The following is a 12,882-nucleotide window of genomic DNA, read 5'->3' as shown; positions in this document are numbered from 1 at the left end:
ACAGGTGTATTCCGTGGAATAGCGTCCTCCTTAGCCGTGGCCAGCTTTGCCAAATAATCAACTTCATTGTTTTCCTCCCTTGGGATTCTGACAATATTGAAGCTTTGCAATTTCGCAACTTAAGCCTTTACTTTATCCACATACTTTTGCATGATCTCCTCCTTGACGGTGTATTCCTCGAGGATTTATCCCATAACCAGTTGCGAATCGCTTTTGGCGAGCACATGGCTAGCTCCAACGGCACTTGCCAGCTCCAATCCAACCACTAGGGCTTCGTATTTGGCTTCATTGTTGGTTGTTTTGAACTCAAACCTAAGCGCGTAGCTAAGGCATTGTCCTTTTGGGGATGTTAGAATTAAGCCTGCTCCGCTTGCATCTTTAGGTGTTGATCCGTCGACCTGAAGGACCTAAGGTTTGGGTTCTTCTTTGGGGAGCTCCTCCGGCTCGGGATATGTGTATTCTGCAAGGAAATCTGCCAATACCTGTGCCTTGATGGCAATTCGAGGTTTATAGTCTATATCAAATTCGCCAAGCCTTATTGACCACTGAATTAGTCGGCCTGACGTCTCTGGTGAGTGGAGAATTCTTCCAAGCGGTTGGTCCGTTAACACTTTGATTGGAAGAGCTTGGAAGTATGGCCGTAGCCTTCTGGCTGATATTACCATTGCAAAGGCTATTTTTTCAGCTCTGGGGTATCTTAACTCAGCTCCTCGTAGTGCCCTGCTGGTATAATATATTTGGAGTTGGGTTCCCTGATCTTCCCGAACCAAAATCGTGCTGACGGCTTGAGGGGAGACAGCTAAGTACAGGAATAGATTCTCTCCATCCTGAGTCCTACTCAGCAATGGTGGTGATGCCAAATACTCCTTCAGTTGGGTGAAAGCTATTTCCTCCATGGTTGTCCATTCAAGGCCTTTTTCAAAACCTTGAAGAATGTTTGACATTTGTCAGTTGCTCGTGAAATAAACCTGCTCAAAGCTGCAACTTGTCCTGTGAGCTTTTGGACCTCCTTTATATTCCGCGGTGAACGCATGGCGAGTATAGCCTGAATCTTTTCTGGATTTGCCTCGATCCCCCTTTGAGACACCATGAAACCTAAGAACTTCCCTGACGAGATTCTAAAAGCACATTTTGTTGAGTTGAGCTTCATTCGGTATTTTTTGAGAACCTGGAAGGTTTCTTCTAGATCATCAACATGGTTATGTTCCTTAGTACTTTTAACCAGCATGTCATCTACATATACTTCTACATTGCATCCGATTTGTTGCTTGAACATTCTGTTGACCAACCTTTGGTATGTCGCCCCTGCATTCTTAAGACCGAAGGGCATTACTTTGTAGCAATATAATCCCCTATCAGTGATAAATGAGGTTTTTTCTTGATCTCCTTCGTGCATTTGGATTTGATTATATCCTGAAAATGCATCCATAAAGCTAAGAAGCTCATGTCCGGCAGTGGAATCTACCAAAGAGTCAATTCTGGGGAGGGGAAAGCTATCCTTTGGACACGCTTTATTGAGGTCGGTGAAATCTACACACATTCTCCATTTGCCATTAGCTTTCTTCACCATGACCACGTTGGCCAACCAGTCGGGGTAAAAAACTTCACGGATTGACTCCGCTTGAATGAGCTTATCTACCTCATTGGCTGCCGCCTCATTTCGTTTTGGAGCAATGGCTTTTTTCTTCTGCTTAACTGGACGTACAGTGGGGTCAACATTCAGCTTGTGAGATATGACCCTTGGGTCAATTCCGGGGATGTTTTCATGGGACCATGCAAAAACGTCTTTATTTTTTCTTCTTAGGAATTGCAGCAGCTCTGATTTTGCCGTCGTACTCAATCCTGTTCCAATCCTTACTGTTTTCCTGATTGCCATGACTCCAGGAGTTCTTCTATAAGCTCTTCCATGGGTTCTCCATGTTGGAGTTTCTCTTCATCTTGAGTGTCGAGACTCTTTATATTCATGGTAATGGTAGCTCCTCTGAGTGAAGTAATGTAGCATTCCCGTGCTGCTTTCTGATCTCCTCTGATACATGCAATTCTTTCTAATGTTGGGAATTTTATCATCAAATGGTAAGTGGAGATTATTGCCCCAATCTTGTTCAAAGTCGTCCTTCCTAGGATTGCATTATATGCTGAGGGACAGTCGACTACTATGAAATCAATCATACGCATAATATGACTTTTCTCCTCTCCCATAGTAATTGGTAGTGCTATCTGACCAGCTGGGTAAACAGGCGTACCTGCAAATCCAACTAGTGGTGACGCCATAGGCCTTAGCCTTTCTCGTCCGACCTTTAACTGGTCATATGCATGAAGGTAGAGTATATCGGCTGAACTTTCGCTGTCGATCAATACTCTTCGTGTGAGGTAGTTTGCTATGACAATGGTTATGACCAGAGGGTCATCATGGGGGATCTGGATCCCTTTGAGATCTTCTTCTGAGAAAATTATGGGTATCTCCTCTTTTTTCTGGATCTTGCTTGGGCGGTCAATTGTGTTGACCTCCAAATATTCCTCCGTTTGCAATTTTCTTAGGTGGGCCTTTCTTGCATGGCTGGACTTTCCACCTCCGGCAAATTCCCCATGGATGACCTTGATCTCTCCAATGGGGCCGGACCGGGGTGTAGCACCGTCCTTTCACTCTTTGCTTGTGTCTTCCTTTCTGGGTTGCTTCTTGAGTATCATCCCTTGTTCGTGAGGCGATTTCTTTAGGGGTGGATTACCATACTTTCTTTGGTTTTGGCTTTCCTTTTCACTGGATTCGCCTTCCTCCATGTCCTCGTCGTCTTTATGGCGACTATTTTGCAATCTCGGGATACTTGACTCGGAGATTTGTTTTCGCAAGTTTGCGTTTTCTTGCCTCGCGGTCTGTAACCCTTGGGTTAAGGTCTTTATCTGTTCTTGCATATGGGCAAATGCTTCTGGGGTGATCTGATTACCCTTTGATAGGTTCGCCGCAGCAGCCTTGGCCGCTTCTGCTGCTTCTGTAGCCTTTTCGGCAGCTTTGGCTGCTTTGGTAACCTCGGCTGCCTTGGCAACCTTGGCTGCAGCAGTAATTTTAGCCGTAGTGGCGGCCTTTGCAGCGTCGTCGATACCCGTTTGTTCGGGATCTGAAGCCATTGTTGTTCTGCTTGATCGGGTTTCTACCATACAAAGCTGTTCATCGTAAGGAAAAATTCGTTTCCCATAGACGGCGCCAGCTGATGAAGCAACTTTGATGATAGCTCCGACCTGAACCTACAAAACAAAGCTGATAACTTGTGTCACCGGTATGGTGGCAAGCCAACCACCCTCCGATGCCTAAGTCAGTAGAAACCTTGTTGTAAATGAATGGAAGTTCTCTGTGTTAGAGTTGTGTCCCGTATATTGGTGTTCTACCGTCGTAATTATAGGCATTACAATCAAAGTTTGAGTCCTCGTAGGATTATAATACCTCGTAGGTTCCAGATCTCCTCTTTAAGGAGTGTGGAGTCCTACCTTAGCTAGGAATCCACGGGATTCCTGCCAGGGCTAGGAATCCCATCTTTAATCATGGTTGTGCATATCTCTGGCCCTTTGGGCTTATCCCAGCCTTCCCTTATCCCTTAGGATTCATCCTTCCTGTCGTGACATCTTTATCTAAATAAGCATATCTTTCGTGTGATACCGTAGTAGTTACGCTCTACAAGGGAGCTAGGGGCCGGAGCTGGTCCTTGGACTTTCTTCAAGCTTCGGCCGGAGAATGGAGCTGGAAGGTCATTGCTCCGTTCCCTGTAGGTCCCTACAGGAGGCTTGGAGGGAAGGTAGCTTGTACTCCCCAGGTCCGTAGGCCTGGTAGTGCTGAGCTCCTTAGGTATATTCTACTTATCACCCCACTACAGAATTATAATTGCACTCCCGTCCTTATCTCAATTATATTACGAGCTCCATGATATTAAATACTTATTAATCTCCCTACATTAAGATTACAGATACCCGTTGATTAAAATAAATTACTTACAGTCATGACTATTAGGCTTACTTGTATAGTTGTGGAATATGTTGTTTTATTTTTTAATCGTAGTTTTCCTGTCCGTTTTCGTGTATTTCTCATTATATTTGTCAATTATCTCCTTGTGGATGAAAGGAAAGAAAAATGTGACCCATTCGTCATTGAAATTAAAATGCTGCTCAAGATAGTTAATAATTATGTAAATTCACAGTTACATATATCCTTAGTGTGGGATAAAATATATGTTTATATTTCACACCATCTCTCAAAATAGTAGATTATCAACATGCGGCGGCTAGCGAAGGAGGATTACAGAAAATTACACTTTGAAAAGTATTAATTGATTCTATTTGTCTTTTTCCTTTCTTTTTCCCAACAGGGGGATGTCATAAGCTTGAATCAGCAGTTACTAAATCATCAAATCATAGTGTCACGCATTGGCGATCTACTAGGAAGTAAAGAGGAAGCTGAAAATTACCTCAGCAAGTGCATATACTATGTTGGAATGGGTAGTAACGACTACATTAACAACTACTTACTGCCGCAATATTTTAATACAAGCCACCTATATACCCCAGAACAATATGCAGTTGTTCTAATCCAACAGTACTCGCAGCAGTTAAAGGTACGTACCAGAATTTCTGTATTTTTTGCTTTTAGTTTATCCTTCTATTTTTAACGTCAGATGCAGGGAAATGCTAGGAAGCTGTACGAATTTTTTTTTTTCCAGTTCTGTAGATTGTGGAGATTACCAGATTTACAGGATCAACTGGAAAATGAAGAGTAAGCTTAAGGCTTACAACTGGCAAATGATGGAAATGAACTCCTAATTCTACTAGCTAGGAATCAACTACCATTGTAGATTTCCTTATTACACACTAATCAATTAAAAAAAAAACTGTAAAGTACTAAAGATGTCATAATTTAATTTTAGGCCAAATTTGGTATTAGAGATGGAAATAATTCTCCCATGAAAATCCTAGCTGAAAACAGATTTCTTATGACGAAGGAAGTGCCAGGAAAAAATCCTGAAAACCCATAAAAAAAAGGATATGCAAAATGTAGGGGTTCGATTTGACGGGACCTTGACCGTAGTTCAGGTTAGGCTCCTTCCTCCACGGGTACGCGCTCCTGCTACTGGACCTGCAATAAGTCACTAGGGCTGGAGTTGCCCAGTGACCCTCCGATGATCAAGTTAGATCTCAGGGAAAGAATGTAGGTCTAGGGTTAGGGTAGAATGACTTATCTCTCCAGGTGAGTATCTCTTTGTATTTATAGACCTAGGTTTACTTGGCCTACAAGCTAACGCGTGGAGGATACGCTCGGGTAACCGCCTTGGGTAACGTCATATGTGACGAATGGGGCAAAGCGGTTACAGAGCACATGGCCAGATCTGATCCCAATGATTACACTTGCCACACAATCCTCATGGGCCCCATCAGGCGTAACTACTTCTCTTAGGCGGCTTCGGGAACACAAAACAAACATGCTCTGTATTGTTGGAGGCTACCGAAGCCATCGCCGGGGTAGTGTTTCCAACCTACAAGCCGAACGGCACACCGGGGTCCATTGCCTGCACCGGATTGCGGACTGGACACTTACAGGACCTCGGCTCACGGCGTCCAAGCTTAATTACCGAGCTCGTAACCGAAGCCACCACAATAGCCCCTCAACTTACTAGAGTGTCACCTTCTAGCTTTAGGGAGTTGATCTTTCTCGTGAATTGCTGTGCTTTGACCTTCAATACTCAGGTTACCAAGGTGAAGAGTGATGTCAGTAATTACCAGAGTGCTAGCCCCAGCCCTAGGAGCCACGTGTCGATCATCGCCGAGGTGATTGATGTCATGAGCTGTCTCGGCATGTGCCATGTTAATTGATTGGTACGGGCCGTCCTTTCAGGGACACGTGTCAGGATGCCAATGGCTTAGTGATTCAGCGTTCTGACCTCGGTGCAGAGCCTTCGCTTTTGATCGTCAGATGGAGCCATGTGTCAGTGATCCAATGGCTCTGTGCACGACGCTTCGTTTCCCGCGCGACCCTTCGAAAGCTCTGCTATAAAAAAGGGAGAGATTGGGATACGATGGTCATCTTTTTGATTCCAGGACGCTAAGACTTTGCCGCCGATACTTCCAACCTTCAAATGTAATTTCGAGCGTTTTGGCAACAGATTCTCGCACAAAACTCAGGTATATTATTCTCCAAACGATAATCTTCAGCTTTTGACGCTTTTGGGCAAGTTTTTTCATCATTTTAATCATGCATTACGGCTGAGACACCACTCACCGGCGTCTGGTTCATGGCGGCGCTGGCTTCTTCTGGTGTTGTTCATGTTCTTCCTAGGGCCTATGTTCTTCCCGAGGCCTGTATTCATCCCGAGGCCTATCTTCATCCCGAGACGATAGGAATAGTTAAAGGCCCCAGGAGCTCTTCCCGAGGAGGAGTATCCTGATAAAGACCGGGACCTAGAATCCCCGAAGACCGACGACCATTCTTTCCTAAGCGCTAAATCCTCTTGTTTTTCCCTAGGCATATAGCTAACGGGTTTTTACACATTCTTTTCTTTGCTAGGTAGGGATGAATGGTCGTTGAACTCTCCTCAGACAGTTCCAGTAGCTCTGCCTCTTCTCATGTTAATATTCCCGAGGACATCCGTCAAGCACTTCGGATCCGAGCATTTTACCGAACCCCGGTTGACCATATTGAATCGCTTGACCCCTCTAGAGCTCCTCGTGTAGTTACGACATTTGATCCCCAGGAAATGGAAGCTCCTAGTACCTTGAATTAAGTGCCAGGACCATTCGTGGGTGCTCTTGAGGAGGTCCGGGGACGTAGGAGACCGATGAGGTCGTGTCCTTATCAATATCACTATTTCAACGGCACCTCGGCTGCCTACGCCGAGTTCAAGAGAGTTTACAGCATCCCTCCTGATGTCGAGGTCTAGCTGCTTCCGAATGCCAATCCCAATGATCTTCCTCACCGACAGGGGAATTGATTTTTCCCTTGATGGCAATCACCGAGGGGGGAAATAGATTCCCCCTCCACCAGTTCATGCGACGGGTGCTCCGAACCCTGACTCTTACCTCCTCACGGTGAATTCCTATCGAATCATTACTAGCATCATAGAGTTGAGGAGGCAGTACAATCTGACCTTCGGGCTGGAAGAACTCTTCGGAGTATACTTGGTTGGGATCAATCGAGAAAACGCTCGGTACTACCTTTCCTGTCGGACGTGGGACGACACGTTTTTGATAGATCGTCTGCTTGACTCCGAAGAGTGGGCGATTATTTATGTCTCGATCTCTGGGAACTTCATGTTCGGGCCCAGAGAGAGCATTGATACCGCGACCACGGTTCAATTCGGACCGAAACTCCTGGTCGGTAGATTTCTTTCCTTAGTTCATGCCTTGCATTTTTTTTTATCTCCTCTTATATATTGACTCTTCTTCCCTCTTTTGATTGTGTTTTGTAGTTAACGAGGTCGTACAGGGCCTTTGGGAGAGAGCAGTCTGGGCTCAGATCAGCGCTGCGTACGCCATCCCTCTCACAAGCCGGTACGCCCCTGATCTGCTCGGGTACGTTCCGACCTACTTAAAGAAGAGGCCGAGGCAACATGGGGTTCCTCGAGCAGGTCGAGGACGAGGCTGAGGGAGAGGAGAGGAAAGGAAGCGAGCAGCGGGGAAGTCGGTACCCCAGAGACGAAAGGGAGCAACTCCGGTCCTCAGGGTATAATCCGAGTAGAGATCAACCGGGAGACACCTGAGAGGACCGGGCTTAGTGAGGAAATGGCTGGTCCGGGAACTCGGGAGGTGCTGAACCTCGGGCGCCAAAGGCCGAAGGGTCGTGGCAGAGGGTCTATCTTCGGTACTCCTGGTGCCGAAAGCTCAAGGGTAGCCCCCGTTTCCCCATAAGGGCCCCCGGAGAAAAGGGCTTGGTATGAGGAAGGGGACGGAGCCAGGGGGAAGGAGAAAGAGACGATCCTTATTACTGAGGAGGAGGAGACCGGCGAAGGGGACGGTGGTAGCTGGGTCCATCCAAAGGATCTTCCCTGGGCCCTGAAGTTTCGTCATTATGTCGGTCGCTTGATCCACCATGCAGACAGCGTCTTCAACCTTGGCACGGCGTTCGGGATGCTCCGGGGCTGCATTCTCCCTCGAAATTCCAAGGCTGTCAGTGGTTTGACCGAGGACCTTACTAGGGAGATAACACAGGTGCTCTTCACTGTAAGTTAACTGCTTTTCGTTTATTCACTTCATTTAGGTGTTTACACTTGTGATGTATTCTTCTATTTTGTGCTAGCAAGCTAGTGCTCGGGTATTGGCGGTGAATGACAGATGCAAAGCGCAGGAGCAGAAGATAGAGGAGTTGAAGCAGGCTCTTGGGCTGAGGGAGGATGATCTGAAGATTGCTCGGGAGACTTGTGACCTCTACCTCGCGGATTTCCAGAGGTGTGATAAGGAGACGGTACTTGCGGAAGGTCGAGCTGCAAAGGCCGAAGAGGATGCAACTACTCTGAAGGTCACCCGAGCTCGCGAGGAACAAGGGTTATGATGAAGGCTGAGACGCGGCCGAAGTGGAATACAAGAAGCAGGTTCGGGAGATCGAGGCCAAGCTGTACAGAGATCACTTCCTGGACAGACTACGCTTCAGCCACGAGGCCCTGTTAAGCAAACTTGATCTTCCTAAAGATTCAGAACTCCGAGCCATGCGCTAGCCACCTCCCAAAGAGCTCGTGCTGCCCAAAGAGGAAGATGAAATAGTGCCGAACCCCGAGGAGTTGCAGGCCCCCGAGAACCAGGCTGATCCCAACGCCCCTGCTTCTGCTAACACATGAAAGAGCTTCACCCGTCTTTTTTCTGAAAAATGTTTTGAACTTTTGATTTACCATTTGATTGGACGGCTCTGGACATTTGGAGTTTGTCGTTCCAAAGTTTGTAAATATTTCTTGCTATGACAGGTGTCGAACGCTTGGCCGAAGCCTGATCACTTGTTGTTTAAGTAGGATTTGAACTTGCAATTCACCTTGTAGCTTGTGTGAATGAATGTTTTCTTTTCCCAAATGTTATGTTTATCTTTGAAATGTTTGTATGAATTTGTTGTTGCTGCTTGGGTGTCGATCCCCCTGCTTCAGTGAGACTTGTGGATTTGGGAAACAAGTTTAACCGAAGCATTCGCCAAACGTACCCAAAGGTGTTGGTTCAGAAAAAAGGTTGGTTTGCAGGTGCCCTATGCTTCAGGTGGGCCTGCTGTGTTAAATAGGCAGGGAAGGAATCGAAGCATAAGGGTCAATTTTCGAAGCCCCTACCTCTGGCAAGGTCGGGAGGGGTCGAGTGACCTAATCCGAAGCAAGTATGTAGCAATTTTGAATTTTCATGCCCCTGCTTCGGGTCCGGGTGGCTCGGCTAATTGTTAGGAAATTAGTGGAGTGATGGAAACTCATGATAATGTAGGGCTACTAGGGGATGTGGGCTGGTGTCCCGAAGGGGAGGTGGCGTCAGCCAAGAGTTTGAGCAGTGGGTGACTTGTTGGTGGGTCAGAATAAGGGGCTCGGGAAAAAGCTGATTATCCTTAAGGCGAACGACCGAAAGTCCGAACAAGCGCAAAGGGTGGGGTGACTTTGTGGGAATTTTGTCCGAGGGTATTACCCAGGAGAAGACATAACCCCTGAAGTCGATGTAAAATGGTTCAAACGACAACGAACCTAGTGGAAAAAGTAAACAACAGAAGCAAAAAGAACAAGCTTTGGCAAGAAAAAAAATTCTCATTGATACTTGTTAGGTACTGTCGGTTCATAAGCAAGTTGTCCCCAAAACAAAATTATTTAGAGGTACGGATAAAAAGGAAGTCGACGGGTCCTCAGAACCGAGGCGCTGCTAGCCATAGAATTTCTTTAGGTTGTTCGCGTTCCAGGATTTGGTGATAGGAGAACCATCCAGCTTCTCCATCTTGTAATTTCCCAAATCGAGGTGCTTGAGGACTTGGTAGGGACCCTCCCAATTGGGCATTAGCTTCCTTTACTTGGACCTTCTCCACCACTTTCTTCCAAACGAGGTCGTCAGGCTTGAACGACCTAAGAAGGACGCTATGGTTGTAGCCCTTGGCAACTTCCTATTGATATGACGCAAGCCTAATCCTTGCATTTTCATGTTCTTCCTTGGCCAAGTCAAGGTTCGAAGCGATGTTGTCGTTATTCACCGACTCGTCAAAATTTTCAGTACGCATTGTTGGGAGCCCAACCTAGAGGGGAATGATAGCCTCCATTCCAAATGCCAAGGAGAAGGGAGTGCGACCGGCGGATCACCGAGGTGTAGTACGATAGCCCCAGAGCACCTTGGGTAGCTCCTCGGCCCATTTGCCCCGGCGTGACTCAAGTCGGCGCTTTAGACCAGATGAAATTACCTTGTTTGCAACCTCGGCTTGCTCATTGCCCTGGGGGTAAGCCGGAGTGGATGTGTCTCATTTGATACTGTATTCGTCCAATAGGGACCAGTATTTCTGCCCGTTAAACTATCGCCCGTTGTCCGTGATGATAGCGAAAGGAACGCCAAAGCGAGAGATGATATTTCGCCAAACGAAACGAATGATGTCTGTTTCTTCGATAGTGCTCGGCTTCGACCCATTTTGAGAAATAGTCGGTGGCGGTTAAAACGAACTTGAACCCACCGGGAGCAACAGGGAGCTTGCCGGCGATATCCATGCCCCACTGAGAGAAGGGCCAAGGGCTGGTGAGGGGGCTAAGGTCCCAAGCCGGCTGGTGGATAATGGGGGCGAACATCTGACATTTCCGACAACGCTTGACAAACTCTTCAGAATCCTTCTTCATTGTTGGCCACTAATACCCTTGGAAGATGGCTCAGTGAGCGAGGGACCGTCCACCGGAGTGACAACCACTATCATCGGCATGGAGCTCTTCGATGATGCCCGGTACTTGGTGGGGTTGTGCGACCAGCAGATACGGGCCGGTAAATGATCTTTGGTAAAGCTTACCGTTCGGATTGATCCAAAAGAGAGGGGCTTTATTGCGGAGTCGGTGAGCATCCTTCTTGTTGGTGGGGAGGACATCATCTCGCAGGTAGCCAATGATCTCATCCATCCAGCTCAGGCCGAGCTCTATGCTGAGTACCTTTTGATTCAATACTTCAAGTTTAAAACTGGGCTTGTCAATGGAGCTGAAAGAGACAGAATGATGTCTTGAGGAGGAGCAAGCCGAGGCAAGCCCTGCAAGGGCATCGGCATGGGCATTCTGTTCCCTGGAGATATGTTCGACTCGAATAGCTTTGAAATTTTTGATAAGTCGGATGGCAGAGCTAAGGTAAGTACGCATTTGGTCGTCCCGAGCTTCATATTCCTCCAACAGCTCGTTAACCACTAATTGGGAATCACTGTAAACCATAAGTTCTTCGATGCCCAGAGCTTCGGCCATTTTGAGCACAAAGATCAATGCTTCGTACTCAGCCTCGTTGTTGGAGGCTGTGAAGTTGATAAAGAGAGAGCTTTCGTGTAAGATGCCGGAAGAGGATAGGAGGACGACTCCCGCTCTTGCGCCTCGGCTGTTGGAGGCGCCGTTGACATACATCTTCCATACATCTCCGTGGAAAAGCTTCCAGGCAGTGCTCGAGTTCTCTGGGGCACTGCTTTGGTACTTGGAGTTAGAGCTGAAGGAGAATCGGTCGGAGTGAGCTTGGCGATGAAGTCGGCGAGGACTTGAGCTTTGATTGCTGTCCAAGGATGGAAATGGATTTCATAGTTCGCAAGCTTGACAGCCCACTGAGAGATTCGGTTAGAAAGGTCCGGCTTCCGGAGGAGAGACTTAAGAGGGTACTTGGTGAGGACGATGATGCGGTGTGACTGGAAGTAGGGAGCGAGCTTCCTGGAGGCTGAGAAGAGGGCGAGAACAAGTTTTTCCAGTGGTAGATAGCGTTTCTCGGTAGGGGTCATTGTCTTACTAGAGTAGTAGATGGATTGGTGCTCCCGTCCTTCTTGTTGGACGAGCATCGAGTTTATAGCGTGCAGAGAGACGGCCAGGTATAGGAACAAGTCCTCCTGGTCCCATGGCGTGACGAGGAGTGGGGCCTCAGAAAGGTAAGTCTTCAACTGCTGAAGGGCTCGATCGCAGTCTTCTGTCCAATTGAAGCTTCGTCGGCTGCCCTTCAAGAGGGTGAAAAAAGGCTGGCATTTGTCGGAGGAGCGACTGATGAATCGATTCAGGGCAGCAACCATGCCTGTTAAACGTTGAACGTCCCTCTTGTTGTGTGGAGCCGAGAGTTTCTTAATGGCAAGTAGTTGAGCGGGGTCGGCTTCAATACCGCGATGGGAGACGAGGTGACCAAGAAATTTGCCGGAGCTGACACCAAAGGCGCACTTCTCGGCATTGAGGCGGAGCTTGTGCTTTTTGAGGATTTCGAAGGCTTCGGCTAGGTGGGTCAGGTGATCACCGGCAAGCATGCTTTTAACCACCATGTCGTCAATGTAAGCCATCATGGTATTGCCTAGTAAATGCTCGAACATCTTGGTTATCATTCGTTGAAATGTGGCTACAGTGTTCTTCAGGCCAAAGGGTATAACGAGATATCCGAAGATTCCGTGTGGAGTGATGAAGGCCGTGTTTTCGACATCTCCTTCGTTCATGGCAATTTGATGGTAGCCCCGGTTGGTGTCCATAAAACTGAGTCGATCATGGCCGGCTATGGCATCGATGAGCTGGTCAATCCGTGGAAGGGGGAAGAAGTCCTTTACGTAGGCGTCATTGAAATTGGAATAATTGACGCAGACTCGCCACTTGCCATTCTTCTTCTTGACCACCATAGTGTTGGCCAACCATCTGGTGTATTGCACTTCTCGGATGGCCTTCGCATTTAAGAGGCAGTTGACCTCTTCAATGATAGCTTCGGAGTGGACCGGGGAGGATCGCC

The 12,882-nt window shown here is 47.4% G+C and overlaps 1 protein-coding gene across 1 annotated transcript in view; it reads left to right on the top strand.

Moving 5' to 3' along the window:
* LOC131316088 (GDSL esterase/lipase At5g45670-like) overlaps window positions 1–12,882 on the top strand; it is a 105,226-nt gene that overhangs the window by 82,584 nt on the left and 9,760 nt on the right. Inside the window, exon 3 of the mRNA XM_058345361.1 lies at window positions 4,353–4,598. Coding sequence (XP_058201344.1) covers window positions 4,353–4,598 — 246 coding nt within the window. The remainder of the gene's footprint in view (window positions 1–4,352; window positions 4,599–12,882) is intronic.

The sequence above is a fragment of the Rhododendron vialii genome, chromosome 2a (genome assembly GCF_030253575.1).
Source record: "Rhododendron vialii isolate Sample 1 chromosome 2a, ASM3025357v1".
NCBI lineage: Eukaryota > Viridiplantae > Streptophyta > Magnoliopsida > Ericales > Ericaceae > Rhododendron > Rhododendron vialii.
The sequence above is the reverse complement of the archived record's forward strand: the minus strand, read 5'-3'. Positions and strand labels throughout refer to the sequence as shown.